Source organism: Teleopsis dalmanni, chromosome 2, assembly GCF_002237135.1.
Source record: "Teleopsis dalmanni isolate 2A chromosome 2, ASM223713v2, whole genome shotgun sequence".
Classification (NCBI taxonomy): domain Eukaryota; kingdom Metazoa; phylum Arthropoda; class Insecta; order Diptera; family Diopsidae; genus Teleopsis; species Teleopsis dalmanni.
The window spans coordinates 161,440,434-161,463,518 of NC_051847.1; the positions used below are offsets into that span (position 1 = coordinate 161,440,434).

At 29.9% G+C, this 23,085-nt stretch overlaps 5 protein-coding genes across 6 annotated transcripts; 1 reads left to right on the forward strand and 4 right to left on the reverse strand.

Moving 5' to 3' along the window:
• Positions 1-214: 214 nt before the first annotated feature.
• On the reverse strand, positions 215-3,922 carry LOC119676037. Its single transcript, XM_038087260.1, has 4 exons — positions 3,780-3,922; positions 1,373-1,516; positions 1,147-1,325; positions 215-1,087 (listed from the first exon to the last, which is right to left on the reverse strand). Exons 1-4 carry the CDS (start codon positions 3,920-3,922, stop codon positions 318-320), a joined length of 1,236 nt encoding a protein of 411 aa, XP_037943188.1. The 3' UTR covers positions 215-317.
• LOC119679108 lies at positions 3,787-10,575 on the reverse strand. 2 transcript variants are annotated; one of them, XM_038091286.1, is made up of 13 exons: positions 10,418-10,575; positions 10,239-10,333; positions 9,704-10,175; positions 8,884-9,415; positions 8,722-8,826; positions 6,370-8,659; positions 6,179-6,310; positions 5,147-6,115; positions 4,933-5,019; positions 4,710-4,879; positions 4,447-4,648; positions 4,323-4,377; positions 3,787-4,266 (listed from the first exon to the last, which is right to left on the reverse strand). In XM_038091286.1, the coding sequence occupies exons 1-13, from the start codon at positions 10,454-10,456 to the stop codon at positions 4,231-4,233; spliced, it is 5,184 nt and encodes a 1,727-aa protein (XP_037947214.1). In that variant the 5' UTR covers positions 10,457-10,575; the 3' UTR covers positions 3,787-4,230. The 2 variants fall into 2 exon arrangements, with proteins under 2 accessions (XP_037947214.1, XP_037947213.1); XM_038091285.1 differs by having other exon boundaries at positions 3,787-4,377.
• A 2,116-nt stretch (positions 10,576-12,691) lies between these two features.
• Positions 12,692-14,314, reverse strand: LOC119685703 (39S ribosomal protein L37, mitochondrial). Its single transcript, XM_038100060.1, has 5 exons — positions 14,027-14,314; positions 13,625-13,960; positions 13,285-13,565; positions 13,047-13,216; positions 12,692-12,985 (listed from the first exon to the last, which is right to left on the reverse strand). The coding sequence occupies exons 1-5, from the start codon at positions 14,200-14,202 to the stop codon at positions 12,725-12,727; spliced, it is 1,224 nt and encodes a 407-aa protein (XP_037955988.1). The 5' UTR covers positions 14,203-14,314; the 3' UTR covers positions 12,692-12,724.
• Positions 14,315-14,580: 266 nt separating this feature from the next.
• LOC119685704 (protein arginine N-methyltransferase 1) lies at positions 14,581-16,876 on the reverse strand. The gene is made up of 4 exons (XM_038100061.1): positions 16,595-16,876; positions 16,297-16,533; positions 16,004-16,233; positions 14,581-15,575 (listed from the first exon to the last, which is right to left on the reverse strand). Exons 1-4 carry the CDS (start codon positions 16,595-16,597, stop codon positions 14,954-14,956), a joined length of 1,092 nt encoding a protein of 363 aa, XP_037955989.1. The 5' UTR covers positions 16,598-16,876; the 3' UTR covers positions 14,581-14,953.
• Positions 16,877-18,939: 2,063 nt separating this feature from the next.
• On the forward strand, positions 18,940-21,652 carry LOC119685702 (DNA replication licensing factor Mcm5). The gene is made up of 4 exons (XM_038100059.1): positions 18,940-19,289; positions 19,351-20,461; positions 20,522-21,343; positions 21,472-21,652. The coding sequence occupies exons 1-4, from the start codon at positions 19,138-19,140 to the stop codon at positions 21,586-21,588; spliced, it is 2,202 nt and encodes a 733-aa protein (XP_037955987.1). The 5' UTR covers positions 18,940-19,137; the 3' UTR covers positions 21,589-21,652.
• Positions 21,653-23,085: the final 1,433 nt, after the last annotated feature.

Here is a 23,085-nt window from a genome sequence, read left to right on the forward strand (position 1 = left end):
TTTTATTTAACATTCTACTTCGCTTATATACATAGAAACTTAACATTTTAATTTAGTTTTAATTTTTTATTTTTTTAATTTTTATTGTAATATTACAATTTTTTTCTATTTTAATTGTTCAAATATGAATTAAATGATATAATATTAGTGTTTTATTCAAAAGTTGCAAAATTATTCATTAGCTTTTTGTTGGCATTTAACTGCCATCAGATAACATCATCTTCTGTACATAAATTTCTATGGAATATATGAAGATCATCAAAATTAATACCCATTCTCAGTTCTTGTAGTTCTTATAGTTAAGAAGATTAAAGAAATCATTTTTTGTCTTTCCCCTTGTTAAATTTGTCTAGTAACTGCTTTAGTTCTTTCTCTTGTTCATCAATAATTGGTAACCAATGAACTGATGGTAGCACAGGCTTTGATGGCATTGGTATTCTTAAATTCTGCACTTCATCATTTTTTTCAAAATCTTTATTAATCTTTTTTCTGCTATGACTTTCTAAAATATCTACCAAGCGATTAGATTCTTCCAAAAGTTCATCCACAGCCGAAAGAAATATACCCCAAGAAAATTGTTGTTTTCCATATAAACTTCTGCGTAAGTACAATTCTGCTGGTAAGAAGCTTTTCCAAGGTTTTCTTGATTCAATGGTATATGATTGATATATAGAATTTTTATCATATCCATCGTAATCAAAATCCCAGTAGTCAAATGTTGGTTTATTCAACAAATATCCTGTCATTCTCTTAACTGAACTATCATCTTCTATTACGTTATTTGAGTTTGGATTTCTTATGGATACTTCATCAGCAATAACTGTTTCAGTTGGTGATATGTCATTTGATTCATTGATATTCTCAATTTTCTCTTGATAAGATTTGTGATTAACTGCACGGATTTTTCTTATTTGTTCCAAAAGTTTTTTTTCTACTTCATCAAAATCTTCAGAATCGGTACTGCAGTTGTCAGAGTAATAAGCCTTCATGAAATCATCACCGCTTACTTTAGGCAATAAAGTTTGAGTTGAAGCATTTGCAAATATAATCCCATCTGTCATTTGTGCAACTGAATATGTAAGAATAACTGAAATAAAAATATAAATGATTTCCAAACAAATTTTATCATTATGTTATAATTATTACATTGATCTGTATCAGAATCGGAGAAATCCTTTTTAATTGTGTACGAGCCATCAGTTAAAATTCCTACATCCTTATAGAGTATTAAGTCCACCTGTGTACCTAAATTGACTTCTTTCATTAATTTAGTCGGAGTAATGTCAGCTTGAATAGCAACAGTCGTTTTACCAGCCCTTAAACGTCTAAAGCAGAAAGTTATTAACTGAGCATTTTAATGAAATAAATATACCTTGAAGCATCCAAAAGTTTAGCTCTTAAAATTGCGTTTTTATCAGGTTTGGGTAAAGTAGACATGCTAACTGCACGCCAGGGTGGCCTCTCGGTCTCTTTGTCTGACGTCGACTCTTTTGTGCGTTTCGAACCTTTTGATGTTCTTTAATTCAATATATATATAAAAAAAATCAAGCTTTTAATTCTTTATATCTAAAAATATATAAAATTTAAACAAAATGTTGACCGTACCGATAGCACAGTGCATGTGTACTTGAACTACGACACTGGGGTTCAAACCCCACGAAGCGCTAATCTAATAACACGTTTTAAAAGAGATAAAGAGCTTTAAACAATCATTAAATTTAAAAAATTGGCTACTACAAAATCCACAAAGAGGTTCAAGTCTAACTGGTATCGTTAGAGATTGTTTGTATTCGATAGGGTAGTGAACTCATATCAGTCATTTCACTTTTGCAGTTATTCAACTATGGATACAGTGAAACGGTATGACCATTCCACAAATGGTCTTAAATCCACTGACTAAATTAAATAAAATATATGTTTATGAAATCGGCGAGCATAAATTAATACATTATCTTCAACATATCTAAACTGATATGTTTGTTAATATATAATTTCTGATGTCTGTTTTATTGCATTACAAATTTTATAAGCTAAAAATAACATATTTAAATATATCATAATATTTTACTGTAATAGGTGGCTCAGAATTAGAGAAGAGATAATAGCCCAGAGTGAGTCAATAAATCCCGAAAATATAGCGGAAAAAATTAGAGGGAATCCAGAGAACTGGTAAACGATAGAGTCATATGTGATTCAAATCCTCCAAACGAAGAAATTAGACCCAGAAAGGAGAAGCAGAAACAAGGCTAATAAATAATAATATATATTCCAAAAATGGAAAAGATTAGAGCGAACACAGAGAGCTGGCGATCCCAGACAGCTGGCGAACGACAGAACCATGTGTGATTCAAGTCCTCAAAACGAAACAATTAAACCTAGAAGGAAAACCAGAAACTAAACTAATAAATAGTGCGGACACCAAGAAAAGTGCGGCGAAAAAGTGAAGTTTTGGAGGCAGATCGAAAATCACGAGAGCATGGCTTGAAATGCCAATATAAAAGAGACCCTCCTCAAAGTAATGCGAAAGCGGTTTCGAGCGAGAATAAGTCTCGCCGAAGAGGGGATGTTTTAGTCCATATGCTACAAATTACTGTTAAGGAGACGTGCACACCATTCCGACGACGTTCGGCCTGATGATGCATAAAGCATTTCATCTCCTTACCACAAAAAAAAAAATGTATACTATATATAATATTTAAATTGTATAAATTTAAAAATTTTTTTTGAACCTACAAACACAAACGGTTAAGCTCGTGCCCTGCCAAATTTGAAGCTCAGAGTCAGTGTTCATTAGACAACTGACTCAAAGTCGTACTTATTTATTTATGAATAATTAAATATAAGAATTAATTTCAATACCACCGATGATGGATATTTGGTAATACTCGAAACAGCTATATGATCAGCCAAAAATTCAATTAATTAATCAATAAAATTTTATTGTTATAATTTAATACTGTTCGAAATACCTCTCTATTGAAAACAATAGTTTGTTTCTTCAAAATGAGCGTTAAAAATTAATTCAATATAAATTTTTAAAAGAAACATTTATTTAGACGTAAAGCGAATTTACATACGACATTAAAAGTATAAAACACATATCGGTTAACATAATACAGATTCACAAAACTTTCAAGTTTCTCAGATATACATTATATATCTATTATTATTATATATAAAATATATTTATATAGTTTATTTTAAGCTTTTTCTATGCTGTTTAAAGTAAATATTTTCAAGATATATGCAGCTTAAAACCTATTATATTTTTTACTTTTTATTAAATAACCCACAACGGGGTAGAAATTAAGAAAACTTCAGAACTTTGGGTACATTGACTTAATTAAATATAATACATTAAAAAATTATAACATATTTTAATTTTTATATATGTTTTAATAGTTTACACTAGACACTATTAACGTATTTAATATAATAATATAAATATCTAACATAAATTTATTAAAAATTGTATGTACATGTATTCTCGGAGTTAAAATAATTTTTATTTTACTAAACACAAATTAAAAAATAAACATTTTTTAACTGTTCATAAACGAAGTTTTATTTTAAAAAAATTTAATTATTAAAATCTACATATCTTTTTTTTAACTTCAAAATTAAAACTTTTTATATAGTATATATCTTCTTTACACATTAGTTATTATTTGGATGCAGTTCGCACTGTATATTATTTTAGTTAAAATAATTAGAAAAGTTTAAAAAATCACTATAAAAATAAAATAATTATAAAATGATTATATAATACAATAAATTACCGATTGCTTAATTTTGTTGCAGTTGTACTTATTGCATCAGTTGTGACACCAGCACTTGCATTAGCATCCTCAACACTTTGTGATTCACTGGTTTCGGAAGAAGCTCCACTATTATTGGAGCTTGGTGAATTGAATTTATTCATTTTTCAATATTCCATTTTAAATTTATGTATTCTTTATGCAAATCGATAAAATGAATTAACTTTTACAATTAAATTACAATAAAAATAACAATCAAAATTGTTGCTATGGATGCACAAAAGCTATAAAGATGACAAAAGGACTATACAACATCGACGCAATTTTAGGTAAAAATAAAACAATAAAATAAGAAAAAAACAAACTAATTAACAAAAATTTAAGTTTAAAATCCTAAGTCCGTTTAAATTCAGCAGGATTCTCAAGAAATGCATTCAAAAAATCCAATCCGCAAGGTAATGATTGAATTTCTTCATGAAACATGTGTAGTGGCGGATATACAATATCTCTAAAACACAGTTTTCTTAGATTAGTAATTTCTATAAGAAATTTAGACTTTTGTACTTTGTACGCTTCTACTCTTCTTAATATTTTCTCTACACAAATTTTATTATCATCTCTGAAAGGAAAAAACCAATTTTAAAAATTAATTACAGAAAACTTACATAACTTATTGCAGAAGGATTACCTGATAAGATTAGCATTTTGGGTAAAAAGAATATACCACAATTTCCGAATCATTTTTGAAATATCTTGACACACATCATCGACTTTTACCAACATATTTAATATGATCATTTCCTCATGACTCTTGCACCAATTGCGTAAATCATATGGTAGTTCCAGCTTTAGTTGAAAGTTGATGACATAGTCTATAGGTAACCAATTTTCTGACATAAAAAAAGATATACATATTTATGTTACTACATTATTAAGGATTAACTTTATTACTTTTTGGCCAAAAATTATTGTCTTTAACTTTAATTGATTCAATCTCAATGCCACGACTCAAATTGGTTTCATTATATGCTACCTCCAAGCAAAAAATTGTTACTTTTTTGTGATTAAATTGATATAAATTAAGATTTTGATAATTAAATATCCAATCTTTTGCAATTTCGCTGCAAAAAAAAAAAATTTTAATTCAATATATTTTAGATATTTCAAAATTTACTTTAGTTTATCATCCAAACGTTCAACAAACGACCGACGATCTTTCATTAATCTTTCAGCTTTAAGTTGAAGATACTCCTGTCTGGCACTAAAAAGTTAAAACTTTCAAATTACAAGCAACTAATAAATAAATATTAAAAAATAAATAAAAATAAATATAATAAGCATAAGTAAAAGCAATTTACTTAAATTGTGTAGATCGAATTATGAATTACCTTTCCATCTTGTTCTCGTATGCTTTGATTATTTCATCTGCTTCATCCACATAGTTGGCCTCCTCTTCCTCATCCACATCAACATCAATTGCCGATAAATGTTCAATATCAAAAGAGTCATTAAGTGACATTCTACGATTATATTCTACCATATCATCAATTGTTGGACGCTTGGTGGACCTTAGTTTTTTTAAACGTTCCATTGTTGGCAGGGGAAGAAATTCGGGTAACTCAAATGATACCGCCAACGTGGTTGTATCGCTGACCATAGTCTCATGACAATTTCTACATTTTCGACAAACAGATCTTCTCTTTATTGAAACATGATTATTTCTGCTTTCTAAATCACAATTCTTGTCATCAATATTTTTTAATTTTACGTCTTCAGTGTTTACGCTCTTATTCTCTTTATTATTTGTTATGTCATCGAGATATGTATCTACAAGACTCAAATGTATTTTATCTACAATTTCTGAATCACAAACTGTTATATTATCAATATTGGTACGCCTTAATGGGTATTGAGATACATCAGTGATTGTGATAGCATTCTCTTCCAATATTAAATTATCTTCTGGCATTTTAGTGTCTTCAAGCAATATAGTATCATTTTCTAATAACTCAAATATACTGTCTTTTCTTTGAATGTTTGTTTTTCGTGCAATTTCAATAGGAGCAAGAGAAGAGTTTGTGTAAGTTTTTTCACAATTTGTAGTCAGCGAAGTTAACCCAATGGAATTATTTTTCACTTCACTATTAACAGGAATCGGAATACGTGACTTTAATTTTGCTGTTGGTGTGAAGTTTGATTCATTTGCAATAACGTTTTCCATACTGACGTCTAAAGATTTACAACCCATTGTCTCATCTTCAAATGTTAAGCTTTTTTCTGGTATTTCTTCCACCAATTCATCATTTACTAAACTCTCATTCGATGCATTTGCATCAGTTGTATTTGATATACACAACCTAGTTAAATTAAAATTATTATAGTAATTTGTCATTAATCAGTCGTAAATTGATTTTACTTACCAACTAGGAGAAGACAGCACAATACACTCTTGTTGATTACAGTCATTCTGCAATGGAGTTTCCACGCTTTTCTTGCTTACAGAACCTAATTTGTCAGATTCACTCTTTAATTCAAATGAAGTTATGTTTAAACTAAAAAAATAAACTGTTTTAATTTAAAAAAAGGTATATATATGTAAAATTTTTATTACCCTTCAATTGCAGTCTTTGTATTCTTATTTTCATCACTTTTATTATGAACATCATCATTCATAGAAATATCCTTATTGAAAACAACAGTATTTCTTCTAGTAGAATTTGGAATCGTATTACTTTCAGTTGTTGTATCACCGTCAATATCCATATTGTCATGAAATAACATGGTTTGACGTTTTTTAGGATTTGGAAAATTGGGTGTTATACATTCAGTAAAGCGTTTCTTAAGTACAACCGGACTGGTAGCAGGTAAAGAAGTAACTTCAAAATTATTAATTAGTTGTAAACCTGAAACTTCTAGTTCTGTATTTTCATAAGTTGTTTGTCGTTTGGTCATAATTTTATTACATTGCACCATTTTACTGGATTCCTCTTGTTGCATGCATACGTATGATATATCTTCAGCACATTCCTTTTCTATATCTTCAAATTCAATAAGTGACTTATGTGGTGTTTCAATCGAAAAAACCTTTGGCATCTTTAATTTTATAGAGTTTTTTGGTAATATATAATCATCCCTTTTATTTAAAATATTTTTAGTATTCTCAATAGCTTCATCTGCAAAAATAATAGTCTTACGTTTGACTTTGTTTTTGGATAAGCTTAATACTTCTATGGGAGGGGTTGCGGTTTGAGCCTCATCTATACTATCTTCTAAAATTTGTGTTTTATGGGGAAGAAAGGCTACAGCTTTAGATGACCGACATTTTTTATTATCACTTATAACATCTTCCATATCTAAACTGGAATTTTCCAAAAAAAACATTGTTTGCCTTTTAGGGGTATTCTTCAAATTATTTTTAAATTTATCTTTCATATTATTTACTAATATTTCTTTGGATTCAGTGGGAGACTGAATATTCATTATAAATGATTCTTCTTTTATATCTGAAGAATGATGTTTCACGACTGAATCTTTATCATTTCCAATTTCTATATTCGACTCTTTTGTAAAACAAATAGTTTTCTCTTCCAATGCTTTGGTGACTTTGTTTGGTTTACAGTTAATTGGAGAAAATTCTGTATCTATATCATTTATATCTTCAAGTAAGTATTGTGTTTCACTTAGCATTGGCATTACTTCTGCTCTTTTCGAATTATTTTTCTCATTATTTCTTTGATTTGATTCAAACTCTAAATTCAGTCCATCTTTAAAAAAAATTGTGTGCCGCTGTTGGAGTTGATTCGGAGAATGCAATTTTTCACAAAAGTTTCCTAATAAATATTGCGTCTCACTAAATGGCTCAATCTGATCATCCAAGCTGATTTGATCTGAAAAATGTATGGTTTTTCTTTGTTTAGTTTCAGTCTCCTCTTTTGTTTTCAATAATTGTTGCTTATAACTGTTATTATTTTTAAAATCTTTTTTAGTATCATCTTCAGGTGTAAACTTTTGTTTATTTAGCAGTTTCATGGAGTTATCTATTTGTAAGGAATCAAAACTTTGTGACAAATCATCTTTTTTTTCAGTAACAAACATATGTTTCAGTGCATTGGCAGATTCCTTATTAATCTCACGCTGAGTAGTTGGACTCCTAACATAACATATATCCATCTCATCTTCACAATTATCTTCACAACTTATATTTTCCATTACACGTTCTTCTTTATTTACTGTTAACTGTAGATGACCTTGGTTCTCATTTAAAGTCTTCATAGCAAAGTCCGCGTCGTCTACATCAAACATGCTAAGCTCGCAGAAATTCTCTTCTTGCTTTGTTTTTTCATTTAAATCCAATAAAGAATTTTTTACTTTTTGACATTTTTGAGCTGGTACACTGCGATCATTAGTATTTTGTTTTTTGGGCGATATCATTTCATTATCAGTGATTTTCATTGAATCAGACTCTTGTTTGAGAGGAGAAAAGAGTTTTCTTCCAACTTGTTTCAGCGAGTTTTGTTCTACAGGATTTCTACATTTTAAAGTTATTTTGCCGCTCTCGAAATTACTATTTAACTGCTTTAAATTCATTTTTCTGTAACACATTAATTCCGGTGGTAAAATTGGTGACGAAAGACTTAAGTTAGATGTAAAACTTTCAAGAGGATTTCCTTCATCAAATGCAGTTTTTATGTCTGCAGGCCTAATATTTTCATTTTCATCATCTTGTATTTCCTCCTGCTTTTTCTGATATCGCTGTTTTTTATTACTGGCTGGAGTTCCTCCTCGTAAATTACTTTTAAATGTCTTGCGTGTTATTAAACTTCCGCTTTTAAGTGCAATTTTACTAACTATTGGTTCATCTATAATATCGATAGCAGGGGCAGAAATTTGCACTGCTGCAGCTAGAATAACATTTTAAAGCATATCATAATATATTTTTTAAATAAAAGAAATATAATCTTACCTGTTTCTGTACTTGTACAAGTAAGACGATTGCTTAAATCCTTCGTTTGAACTATTGGTTCTTTTACAATATCGGTCGCTTTAGCAAAGTTCTGCAGAGGTTGAACTAAGATAACATTTTACCAAATAAAAATTATTTTTGAATAAAAACATCTGATCTCACCTTCTCCTGAATTTATACAAGTGAAACTAATACTCATATCATTTAGTTTTTCTTCAAACGCAATTGTTTTTTGTATATTCGCGTTCGCTAAGCACAAATCCACATTTGTCTCTGGAACTATATTTTCATTACAATATATAGTTCTGCGATTACTTCCACCAAGTACATTGTTCGACATTTCCATCTTTTGTTTTTCATCGCAAAGATTTTTATTAAAATTTACTTCAAAATCGGAACTTTGATCAGAATCCGATTTAAATGACATTCGGTTCAATTTTTCATCAAAATATTCAATAGCTGCAGATATATCCATATTAAGAGTATCTGATCCAATATGATCTTTGCTTTTAAATGGTGTATATATTGGCTTAGTCTTTCTCTCTGGCACTAAAACAGGTGTAGTTTCCGTGCTATCATCAAAGCTCATGCTTAATTCAATATCTTTCACTTCTCGTACTGTATTATTTATAATTTCATTCAAATTACTATTTGTGGGTTTATTTGGGCATATTAAACTATGTATAGTCTCCGCCTTAAAAAATAAAATAAAACCAAATAGATTAAATTAAATTTAACATAATAATAAAACACTTAATGATCAAATAATAAGGAATTATTTGATTCAAAAATATTAGATGCGCTAAATAATCTAAACTCGATTATTGCAACACAGTCGAATTCTATTAGTTGCATAAATCGAGGTCATACTGTATTTTATATTAAATGCATATTATGCATATATAATATATGTATTATATATATATTATATATATTTACAAAAGAAGTAAAAAAAATACGTTTGTAGACATATGTAATATACCTGCTCCACAAATGTATTTCTCAATAAATTTTCCAATTGTTTTTTTTCCGAAATAGGTTTGCTTGGTTCCTGATTTTCTTTCTGGTTCCTCATATTTTGCAAGAGTTTAATTTCTTCTTCATCTAGCGTGAAACTAAGATTGGGTTTGTTCTTTTTTATGAATTTCTCCCTCGGTAATAAAGTGATATCCAAAGTATTATTTATATAAACGGTACTCTGTTGTTGTGTCTTGTTTATGGAATCTACTGTGTTGTTTACCGAATTATTTTCTGTTAATGAATTGCTACTCCTTGTTGGAATGTTATCCAATTTGATATTTTCTTTATTCGCACTGAATGTGTCGAGATCAGGTTCATTTATTTTCGAACATACATTTGTCGTAATCAGATTACTGCTTCCAGAACTATCAACACGATCCGATTCTTCATATGTTTTATTCCATGTTTTTGGCATTTCTTCGCCAAAAAACAATCTATAATATATTCATTATTTTTGAAAAATTATTGTTGTAAAAGGTATATATCATTTACATTACCTAACAGATTTTTTTTCGCTAAAGCTAATTCTTCTACTGGATTTTGTTGTCGTGCCCACCGCATCCTTACCATCTTTTGGCGTAAATGTTTTGAACTATTGCAAGTAAAATATTAAATATTGCAACTCAGATATTTCAAATAAAATAACATATAAATTAATTAACTGTTATTCACTCACCGAACTTCTGCGTTTCATTTCGTGTTTCTTATTATTCATAAAATATAATACAATAAAACTGTTTATAACTGCAATACAAAAACTGAGCGCTCTGTTTGAAGTTGGTAGCACTGCTTGCTTCGATAATTGTTATCGGAGTTTTGAAATGTTTGCAAACTGTGTAATTTTATGTTTTTTTTTTTTTGTTAAATAAAAATAAACGTCAATATTTTAAATTCAGTATTTAATCAATTTTATTATTAATGTATCCAATATATATTTAATACAATTATTATAAAATATAAAATATTATTATGTTATATTATTATAAAATATTTTATAAATATATATTCTTCCTTCGTATTATGAATTACCAAATTCGAACTGAATTAGATCAATGCTATCTTCAACAGTTAGTTTTGGACCGACTTCGTGTTATATTTGCTCACAATGGTGGAAAACCAGTTGCTGATTTTGCACGTACTGATTGCACCAGGACATACACAAGAATGACCTAAATATGGACACATTTATAACAATAAGACATGTTTAGACTTCGCTCGGTAACTCGATATTTCTTGAAGTCATAAAATGGAAAACAACTGAATATTCCTTTTTGATCGTTTCTCAGTGAAGTTGTGAAATAAAACAGTAGTTCATTTTATTTGCTTTGTTGTATAAAAAAGATTTAAAATATAATGGAACTTATATGTTATTTTTCTAAAACCTTGAATTATAAATTAAATTTTAATTCTTTACATCACTTTCAAATAACAAAAAACTTTTCATAATGATACCTCTACAAAAATTAATACACATAAAATTTTGAAACTTTATCAAATTACCGAGCATATCTGAATACCCCTATAGTAAAAGGTACTATACAAGATGATGATCTTTATTATTAACAAACTAAACTAAAAATCAATGCATGTTAATGGATCATCCTGACCCAAAAAAAGGATGAACCAGCAATTCATAAAAATCTTCCACAGCAATTCCTATCAAAATTGTTTCAGAATTTATGAATCTGTTACCACTTTCTATTAGTTTAAGTAAATAGTTAGCTTTGACCGTTTATAAATTCTTCAATGAATTTGAAATTCACACAATTTAAAATTTTAGGTGCAGTTCCGCATGGTACGTTCAGTTGAAAAGACTGAACGTGGTCATTTGAAAGATTAAGATAGAGTACAAAAAGTGCGCGCTAAGAATGATGGTACGTTGTAAAAAACCTTAGATATTAAGAAAAATCAAATTTAAAAACTTCTGGTATTAAACAGACTTAATCAGGCTGGGATTTAAAAAGGCTAAGAGATCATCTATACAAGGCAATGTCAAGTAGACACCTAGCACTAAGTAAGTTGCAAGGCAATACCAAGTAGACCCCTAGCACTAAGTTGAATATCAAAATTCTCACTGTATTTTTGACAACGCAGTGCAGGGTAAGGTACCATCTCAACAATATGAGAATTTCAGAGACCAATATTTACTGTATTGATAAAATAGATATTATAACGTTTGAACACATTTTTTATGAATGCCCCAAACTGAGTAGTAGCAGACTTATTTAATTTGAAGGACAGACTATTGCCCTTTTCAACATATAGTACAATACAAAACTTCCAAGGATGCTTCATACATAAGAACTCTTACATCAGTTATAACAACTGGAGTTAGCACAATAGAGTCGCGGTATATAGTACACCCACTTGATAATAATAACAACACTAATACCGCATCCTTAATTAGATCGCAAGCCTAACGCATTGTCACTATTTCGTTGTACACATCGCAGCTTAGGTTAGGTAAGGTTATACCGACGATTCCTGGTGGATCCACTTAGGCCTATTGAACCATTGTGTTACCGTATACGGAAGAAAAACCTACAACCTTTGGCAAAGCCTAAAATGCTATTTAATGTCATGTCTTGTAATTGATCAAGATCCTCAAGAAAGGGGGCTCCTAAAGTATTGAGTTGCCGCCATGCATGAGCTGAACAAGAACATAGTAGATGAGAAGCCCTCTCATCATGTTCCCCGCAGCTAAGATAGGTTTGATTGAAAGGGAGACCAAATCTTCCAGCATGGTCCCCTAGTTTACAGTGGCCTGTAAGTAAACCTACCAAAAGACCGCCGTTAGCGATATGTACAGATTACTTAGGTGTCGCAGCTTGACTGCATAAGTTATTATTGGTTTTGTTTTTTGTCAATCAATTCTAGAAAGTGTATTCTTTATAGTATTTCACTTATTTAATGTTACATTCCTATTTTTAAAATGGAAGCAAATGATTGATAAATTGATTTATTGATAAAAGTTACAATATATTTAAGAATTATTGTAAAATGCATTAATACATCTGATTACATCCTTGTTATAGCCTTCTAAATATGGTTTTCCTAATTTATAACTACAATCTGTAAACAAATCTAATTGCGGTTCATGGAACCAATAGTTTTTCAAACCATCATCCACATCATCACCAATTGCAAGCGTGTTCAATTGGAAAACGCCAAAGTGAAAACTTCTACCATCTGTTTGTATGCTTTGAATGACAATTGGTTTTGGAAGTTTTCCTAAAGCTTTTTCCTATAAATGCAAAATGATCCGATCAAAATTAATTTATATTGAAAAGAAAAATCAGTATTACCCCATAAATTTGTTTAGCACGTGCAGCAGCAACTGAAAAGGCCTTTAGCATGGTTCTACTTTGGAATTGACTTGGGGTTACGCTGCTTCCATGTAAATTTCCAACAATTTTTTTATCAAAGTGAGAAAATATTGTATGTGGATGAGAACAATTCAGTTTCTCGTTGAAAGCTGCAAATTTAAATTAATTTGAATAACTAATATACATAAATAAAAATATATATATAACAACTACGTACGATAAAAAGTTGAGGAGTCATATATATTTGTCTTCGGAATTGTTATTGTGCATTTAATGGGAAACAAAATCGGCAAGTCGACATCGTGTTCGCTCTTAACAGGTTCTATGGGACGAGAGGATGTTATCATTTTTTCCGCACTTACATTAAATTGCAAAATATCAATATTTCTGGGAAGAGTTACACGAAAATCGACATTGTCAATTATTCTTCGACGTGCTGATATTGATCGTCCAGACATTTTTTCACACTCGAATATAAGTTTATTTATTAATAAGCGACTGCAATAACAATATCAAAACATTAGTTTAATGTTAATTATTTGTAAATAACATCATACTTGCGTCGTGGATACGATATTCCGTATGTGTTTGGTAGTACATAGTACGTTCGTGCTTTTGGTAATTTTACTTGTTCGGCATCATAAACATGTGATGACAGTATGGAATGCTGAACACTACGCTCCACGGTATTAGGTATTTGCATTCGTTGAATAGCCTCAGTTATATTTTTGGGGAATCCAATAATTTCAATTGTTTTGGTTAACAATTCGGCTTGCGGAACTCCTTCCAGTAGTACATTACCATCACCATAAACATGACAACGTTTCTCATGCCAATTAGGATGAGTCTCATCATTTAAAATTTCTTTTTCTTTGTAACCAACGATTTCCACCCTTAATGTATACATAGATGGTTATAATTAATTAGCGATTTGTTATAAATTAAATAAACTTATCTACTTTTCAAATGGATGTTTTGGATTAACAATATCATTAGGATCTACCACTGCAATACCTAGCTTCTCCAATTCAGCTTGCGCGCCAGTATCATGCACAACTTTTTTACCCTGTACTTGCCAATGTTTTTTGAACATCCATCCCAAATGTTGTGCATATAATTTAGAAGTTAAGCGCATTTTATTTAATAATTATGTGGTACTATTTTCAATACAATACAAATCGTTTCAGCGCTAATATTTAAGGTTATCTAACACGGTCTAAGGTAAATCAGCTGTTTGCCAATAATATCGATTGCAAATGGTTCATGCACTTACTATGTTATCGATTAGTGCAATAATATAAGTATGACATACGGCCCAAGTAAAAACAAACGCAGAGCGATTTTTAGTTTAATCAGTGAACTCGAAAGCAGTAGAAGACTGACTGGGGGTCACATTTCGAATTAATTTTGAAAGAATTTTTAATATTGTGATATAGACGTTTTGGATGTTTATACTAGCTAACACAGCAACATGGTTTCATCAACTTGCAGTCTTAATTCACAATCATTGATTCAATCAAATGTTAATATAATTTCTTAATATTAAAATCATTGTTAAACAGAAAGGAATAAGTCTGAAATTAACAGCAGGATTACTCCAAAATATTTAGCATTTTCCATCTACCGGCGGCAGCAGTAAATATTTTACCTAAACTTACCTTAATTATAAAAACTAAAAGAAAAAAAGACATAAATATACGTACCATTAGATTTTATTGTTAGGTTTATAAAGGAAATTGAATGCACAAATATATTTTACTTAAATCAATAAAAAAAAAAAATTTGTATAAGTTAGCGTTTGTAAAATAAATGGTCGATATTAGGAGCTACAAAATGGGACTTTAAATTTTGTATATTTATATATGTATACTAATTTATCAAATAAATCAGCGCATTCTATAAGTATTTGTTTCATGAACATCTGAAAGTTCACCTTTAAAATTAACATCAATTACAAAATCCAAATCTCGATTGTTTCGTTGATTTGGTTTCATTTTAAATGTACCAGTGATTTCTTCACCTTTCTTAACTGTCATGTAGTCATCGAGATAAAATACAGTTTGCTTCCAATGTGTATACGTAGCATCTGGTGATGTACTAAAACCAAGACGTTTGTGAGACTTCGTAAATTCAATATTAAAATACGTAACCAACGCTTGAACAAAATCATTACGCTTTATGGTTAAATTAAATGGCGTTGAAAACTCCAAATCCGACTTCTTTACTGTATATAAGTCAACTTCTTTTACTAAATTTGAATTTGACACTACTTGTTTTGGATCAACAACATCCACAAGCGGCTCAGTTACAGCAACTTTACGAATACAACTCATATCAAATCCATACACATTATCCCACCAATTGATTTTATCATCCTTGTATTGACGGTCTTCAATTGCTGTAATGTACAGCGTTCCACGGTCAGGAAACATCATGCCATCAGGTTTCAGCCACTTATCCCTAGCATACAATACGGTATCCAGCATTGATTCATAGAAAAGGCAATACCTGGAACAAAATTTCTATGTTAAACATATATTGTAAACTCCATCTAATTTTAACTACATTAAAAAAAGAGTAGTAACGGCAAATTTTTCAGTTACAAAGCATTACGTTGAAAAAGCCGTTTGATTCAAATGCAATAATAGATGTGAACGTGTACTACGGATAAAAATATATAGTTTATGTTTAGGAAATTAAAAAGGAAAAATATTACTATTGATTATAGTATAAAATCATATTTGGGTTGGACCAAATTAGGATTTAGTTTGGATGGCACTTAAAGACTTTCTTTGTCAATTTTAACATAACTAGTAAAACCAAATATTTTATTTTATTTTTAAATAATATAAAAAATTAAGCGAACTAATTCTTATAACTAAGTAGTATTAAATTTACAGTTATATAAATTATATTTTTTCTATTTGTAAACTTACCCCATCCACTCTGAGATGATAATATCAACTTCTTTGATACCTAAAGGTAAATCAACTTCTTCTATTTTCCCTTTAACAACATGAATTATCCCTTCAAGATTGTTATCAATAACAACTTGTCTGGCGTATTCAACAATATTTGAACAGTCTACTGCAATAACTTTTGCTGCTCCTGCTTTAGCTGCAAACATCGACAATATACCTGTTCCACAGCCCACGTCTAACACAACCTGAAAAATTTAACAAAAAAAAACTCTGAAATAATTGCTTATTTATTGAATATAATATTTTACTTTATCTCTGAAAAGATGTTTGTTGTGATACATAGCATTACGGTATGTGATAGTCCTCACTTCATCCTTCAACATTTCTTCATGAATCCCAAAATGCGCATAAGAGTCAAAGTAATAATCTCTAGATGTCATCTCGTCAGCAGATGCTGGTGTCGTGGGAGAATCTTTTGTCGGTACATTATTAAAACCAGTAATTGCATTACTGTCATTTGCAGTTTGCATTATAATATCATCTGACTACCGGCAGAGAAGAATATATAAATAATCATTAACACAAATATATATGTTTATATCGTACCATAGTATCGTCTAGAGGTGTCTATTGATGTTCACTAAATAATGCTGTTCGTTGATTTAAAAATTTAGACTTTAAACTATTTTAATTTATATTCACTTGATATAAAATATCTGTTACACTTGGATCAAACTACTAATGATCCTAAAATTTTGTGAAAAAAGCGCAGCTACCGCATGTCGGCAAGTTACTCCGGAATGCTTGTAATATGGCGCATATTTTTCAATTATAATTATCGATGTCAATTTTGTTTGGCAAAACCCTGCTTACACATACAATATCGCTTGACAGCTTATGTACTTATATGAGCACCGTTAATCTCAAAATATTTTTAAACACAACATATGTCGATGTTTATAAGAGATAATAATTTTGTTTTTAACAAATAGAACAATATCAATATTGCTTGTAAAATATGACAAGAAAAAAGATTAGTACATTAAAATAATTAAATTTTTCACATGCAAGATAAAAAAACAGGTGCATCCACACCAAAGCAAACGCTTGCGCACGAACGAATATTCTCCTTAATATATATATATGTAATGTTTAATAAGAAATTCGATATAGTTTATTTTACGATATAAAAAAATATAAGAATTAAAGATATAATATAACATTAAATTTTCAGAAGATTTAAATTTTTTTTTTATTTGTATGTAACAATTGTTTATTATATACACCTCTGCATAAACTTTATAAAATTATATATATGTAAAAAACAAATGAATATAATAAAGCTAATTATTTTGCATTTTAGAATAACATATTTGAAAAAAGAACATTAATTTGTGTTTAATATATATAAATAATGTAAAGATTAATATAAAGACATAAAAAAGAAGTAAAACAAAGATGAGATATAATAAAAACCTAAATAAATCGAGCTATTAATAAAAATTTATACTAAAAAAACTTTATAATAAGTAGCAATATATTAACAAGAAGTTAAGTAGAGTGAATTTAAATTAATATAGAATACATATAAGTTACACAAAAAACTAAAATTTAATACCTAAAAGTAACAGCAATAAAACTGCAAGTAATTATGCTTATATACGTATCATTTAACATGTTGCTCTAATATTTTATATATTGCCTTTTAGTTGTTATTATATGCGTTACACAATGTAATTTCGTTTTTAATTTTTGAATTGTTACGGCAAAATTATTTTAAAATCGATTTATTTTTTTAAGAATATTAACTTTAATTTCAACAGTTAATTTTCTGTATATTTCTATATGTATTTCAACAAATTGGCTTTTGCCTTCATCAGGAGAATTCCTAATATTAAGCGTTATACAGGACGCACAGGAAAACATGCTGATCTACGGTTCGTCATCAGTTGAAAGATAAATAAATTATAATAATTCTAGTATAGTTAATGCTTAGTTTGAGGGAGAGATAAGCCCCCACCCATAAAAGAGTAAAAGTACGCAATAGCACTAACTCAAATCACAACAACAACAACAATTTAATTAAAATGAAATTAAGATAATTTGGAAAGTATTTATTTTACTCCAAATTAAGGGAATCATATGTTTTTTGTTTACAAATCCAATGTTTTAAATTACATACTCTACTGAATGCATAAAGGATTCAATAGTTTCATTCAGTAATTTTATTAGCTTTATTGGATTTCAGGTATGTGAATTAGTATTATTCATTCTATTGTAAATTAATAACAGTTACAGTTTTTGCTCTATATTTAAATATTTTTCCGGTTTTATTAAAATCAGCTGTTTTTAAAAATAAATGTCTCTTTTTTGTCTCAATTTATTTCTTGCGTAAAATTTATTTTTCGAATAGTTTCATTTGAAGTTTTCTTTAATTTAAAGTTTCGTTTCAATGAAATTAAGGCTATTTTCCTTAATTTCGTTCTAACCTTAAAATTGAATTTTGTATGGAAAAAATAACTTAATTTCGCTGAAATGAAGACGAAATTAAGATTTTTTTGAAATTAGTGTGTGTCCGAACATTGTAATGTACCACATATGTACGAGTATGTATAAATGTTTAATAAAATAAAATTATTTTATAAATATATATAATGAATTCATGATGATAATTGTTGTTTTAATATCAACTAATATCTACTGTGAACATTGATAATAAATTCAGCAAATAAAAATGCATAATATAACAATTAAAGAAGCTAATTATTGTAAATCAAATAAATTTAATTGTTAACATGATGCCATAAGAATGTTAATATACTATTTTTAAGTTATAGTTTCCTTTTTAAAATATAGTGATAGTTATTTTTATATTTAATTTTATTATGTATTCTGATGTTATTAAGTATATAACGTAAAGGACATCATGCACTCGTGTATTCGGTCTAATTTTCCAATGTTCATAAATTTGTTTTTAACGTGTGGTGGTAACACTTGTTTATCGATAACATCATTTTGTTGTTGGCATCACTTAGCAGATGGCATGTCAATATTGGAATTTGGCGGGATTTTAGCAAAAACAAGCATTGAATCGTTTGCAAGGACTGTAGGATTGTCAGCTAAAAAGTAATCTATATAAAATTTTGATAATGGAGGGTTTCGATGAAGCAGGACTTTTCTTCTCGGACAACTTTGGTCCAGATGCTCAAGATGGAAATCAAATTAATATGCAAGCTATTAAAAAAAAGTACAAAGAATTTCTACGTACTTTTAATGAGGATAACTTCTTTTACAAATACAGGTTTGCTTAGTATGTAGTTCCAATAATTTTGTATTATATATATATTTTTTGTGTTCAATAGAGATACTCTGCGAAGAAATTACCTCAATGGTCGTTACTTTCTCGAAGTTGAATTGGAAGATTTGGCCGGATTTGATGAAACTCTTGCTGACAAATTAACCAAACAGCCAACGGAACATTTGCAAATATTTGAGGAAGCCGCACGTGAAATAGCTGATGAAATAACGGCACCACGACCAGAGCACGAAGAGCAAGTTCATGATGTACAAATTCTTCTTACGTCGAATGCAAATCCAACAAATGTGCGAGAACTTAAATCAAATTGTGTATCAAAGTTAGTTAAAATTGCAGGCATAATAGTCGCTGCATCTGGTATTAAGGCAAAAGCCACACGCATGTCAATTATGTGTCGCTCATGCAGTACGGTAATACCCAATTTAAAGGTTAACCCCGGCTTAGAAGGGTACGCTTTGCCCCGAAAATGTACAACAGAACAAGCCGGACGACCAAAGTGTCCACTTGACCCATTCTTTATAATGCCAGATAAATGCAAGTGTGTTGATTTTCAGTTACTGAAATTACAAGAATTACCTGATTTTGTGCCACAGGGAGAAATTCCTCGTCACTTACAATTGTTTTGCGATCGTTCTTTATGTGAACGAGTTGTTCCAGGCAATCGTGTTCTTATTCAAGGTATATTTTCAATAAAAAAAATTGGGAAGCCCTCGAAACAGGATGGTCGTGAAAAAGCAGTAGTTGGTGTACGTGCACCTTATATGCGAGTTGTTGGCATAACAGTTGATACAGAAGGATCTGGTGCTATATCACGTTACAGCAACATCACTGCTGATGAAGAAGATATGTTTCGGCGTATGGCAGCATCGTCAGATATCTATGAACGACTTTCTAAGTCACTAGCTCCTAGTATCTTTGGATCTGATGATATAAAGAAAGCTATTACATGCATGTTATTTGGTGGTTCGCGTAAGCGTTTACCGGATGGTTTGTGTCGTCGTGGTGACATAAATGTTTTATTGCTTGGCGATCCTGGTACAGCGAAATCACAATTGCTGAAGTTCGTGGAAAAAGTGGCTCCAATTGGTGTTTATACTTCTGGCAAAGGTTCCAGTGCTGCAGGCTTAACAGCTTCAGTGATGAAAGATCCCTCAACTGTAAGAAATTGTTTCTTCATAATAAATATCTATTGTAGTTAATATACAATTTTTTAATAGCGCAATTTTGTGATGGAAGGTGGAGCAATGGTGCTTGCAGATGGTGGAGTTGTTTGTATTGATGAATTTGATAAAATGCGTGAAGACGATCGAGTTGCTATACACGAAGCAATGGAACAGCAAACCATTTCAATAGCTAAAGCTGGAATTACAACGACGCTCAATTCTCGGTGTTCTGTATTAGCAGCGGCAAACTCAATCTTCGGTCGTTGGGATGACACAAAAGGAGAAGAAAATATTGACTTCATGCCTACAATTCTTTCTCGTTTCGATATGATATTTATAGTTAAAGATGTACATGATGAAACACGAGACGTAATACTAGCCAAGCACATCATAAATGTACATCTTTCATCGAATAAAAATGCAGCAATAGAACAGCCAGAGGGGGAAATTTCTCTTTCTAATTTCAAGAAGTTTATACATTATTGTCGTACACGCTGTGGTCCTCGTCTGAGCGCTGAAGCTGGTGAGAAACTAAAGAGTCGTTATATATTAATGCGCAGCGGTGCTGGCCAACAGGAGAAAATGGCTGATAAGCGTTTAAGTATTCCAATTACTGTGCGACAACTGGAGGCCGTTATACGCATATCTGAGTCTTTAGCCAAAATGCGTTTGTTACCTTTTGCCACAGAAGAACATGTGAATGAAGCTTTACGCTTGTTCCAAGTATCTACTTTAGATGCGGCTACGACCGGTAGTTTAGCCGGTGCGGAAGGTTTTACCACAGAAGAGGATCAGGAAAGCTTGAATCGAATTGAAAAGCAGCTGAAAAGAAGATTTGCAATTGGTTCACAAGTGTCGGAACAAAATGTTATACAGGTATGTACCAATATATGATAAAAAATTGACTTCCTTCAGCCTTTGTTAATACAAAATCTTTAAATATTTTTTTGTATTAATCTTTATAATCTTTATTTACTAATAAGCATAAAATATAAATTTTGTAGGACTTTTTGAGACAAAAATATGAAGAACGAGCTATTATGAAGGTTATACACACCATGATAAGACGTGGGGAGTTGCAACATCGCATGCAGCGTAAGATGTTATATCGTTTATGTTAATTTTTTTTTATTGTTAAGAAATTATTTAATTTACTCCAAGCTCAAAAACACAAAATAAAAATAGAAATAGATATACTTTTAATAAATAAAATATTAATAAAAAATTTTTATATTCAATGCAAAATTTTTCTATATGATGCCAATCTATCAATCGTCACGTTAGAGAATTTCCACTTAAGCATTATCTTGGGTATAAGATTATTGTTTAAATATTCTTTTTTAAAAATTTATATTTCTCGGCATTATGTCAATATCTCGTTTAAAATTTCTTGCTGTAATGCATCAGAATGGAATACAAGAAAAATGTGGCTTCAATAAACACAGATTTTTGTTTATTTAAAATAATTTCACAAAGGACCATTTGTCGTGTAAACTTCTGTGCTTCTTCGCCTAGTGAATTTATTTTTAATCTGCAATCAAATTTGTTTTGAATTTACTAGAAATTATTCATATACATACATATATATATAATTTAAATAATACATTTAGTTATGTCTTAATGAATTTATTGTGGGGCACGTTTATGAAATTGATTTAATTCTTTCATACTAACTCTTTCATTAAGATATCAAAATAATTTTATTTTCTTGTTTATATTCAAAATTTGCATAAAATGTTTTGATGACGTCAAACTATGGATTCATTCATATTTGATTTGGTCGGCAGCCAAATTTATTAAAAATAATTGTCATGAAAATAATAACATATGTTGTATTTAATCTATTTTAGGCTAAGTTCAAAATTATTAAATATTTTCTATAGCTTTGTTATACAATTAATAATTTGAATAAACAAAAACTGAACAATGTAAAAAGTATTAAATTTAAACTAAAGAAATGAACTATAAGAAAAGTTTTAAAGGTATCTGTTCTTGTTGTGGAAATCCGCTGGCACCTGCTTGTTTCCCTTTGAGGGCTGTTGAACGGCACTTTGTCGTCGAGATTGACGAGTGGCTGCGGAACGTAGACCAAGTCGTTCTTGGAACCAAAGGTATCTCTTCGCTATGGATACTTGATGAGTTCCAACAATTGTACTGAAGCTTTTAAAACAGAAGGATAACAACAGAAGCGAATATAAATATTTAAGGTGAAAAAACGTGTCCCACATGCAGTAAGAACTGTTCTAACCCAGCTGAGGTTTGAATATAGCTACTTGTTAATTAGTTGTATGTCGCGCATAAATATGCCTGTCATTAATGTGTTCTCCAACTGCATCTTTACTATATATCATTTCATCCATCTATTTTCATGTAGAACTGCAAATTTGAGTCCTATTGATATATAGTTTTGCCCTTCTATTCTATTGTAGTTAGGTTCAATACATTTATTTCCTTACTCCTACCTTAAACCACTTTACTACCGTCATTGCTTTTTATAATGCAAGTTCTGTATTCCTTTTATATATATTTTTTCAGGTCAACGAGTGCTCCAACCTTAATAATAAGTAAAAAATAGACTGTAAGTAGTAAAAGTAAACTGAAGTCATGAAAAGTTTTTC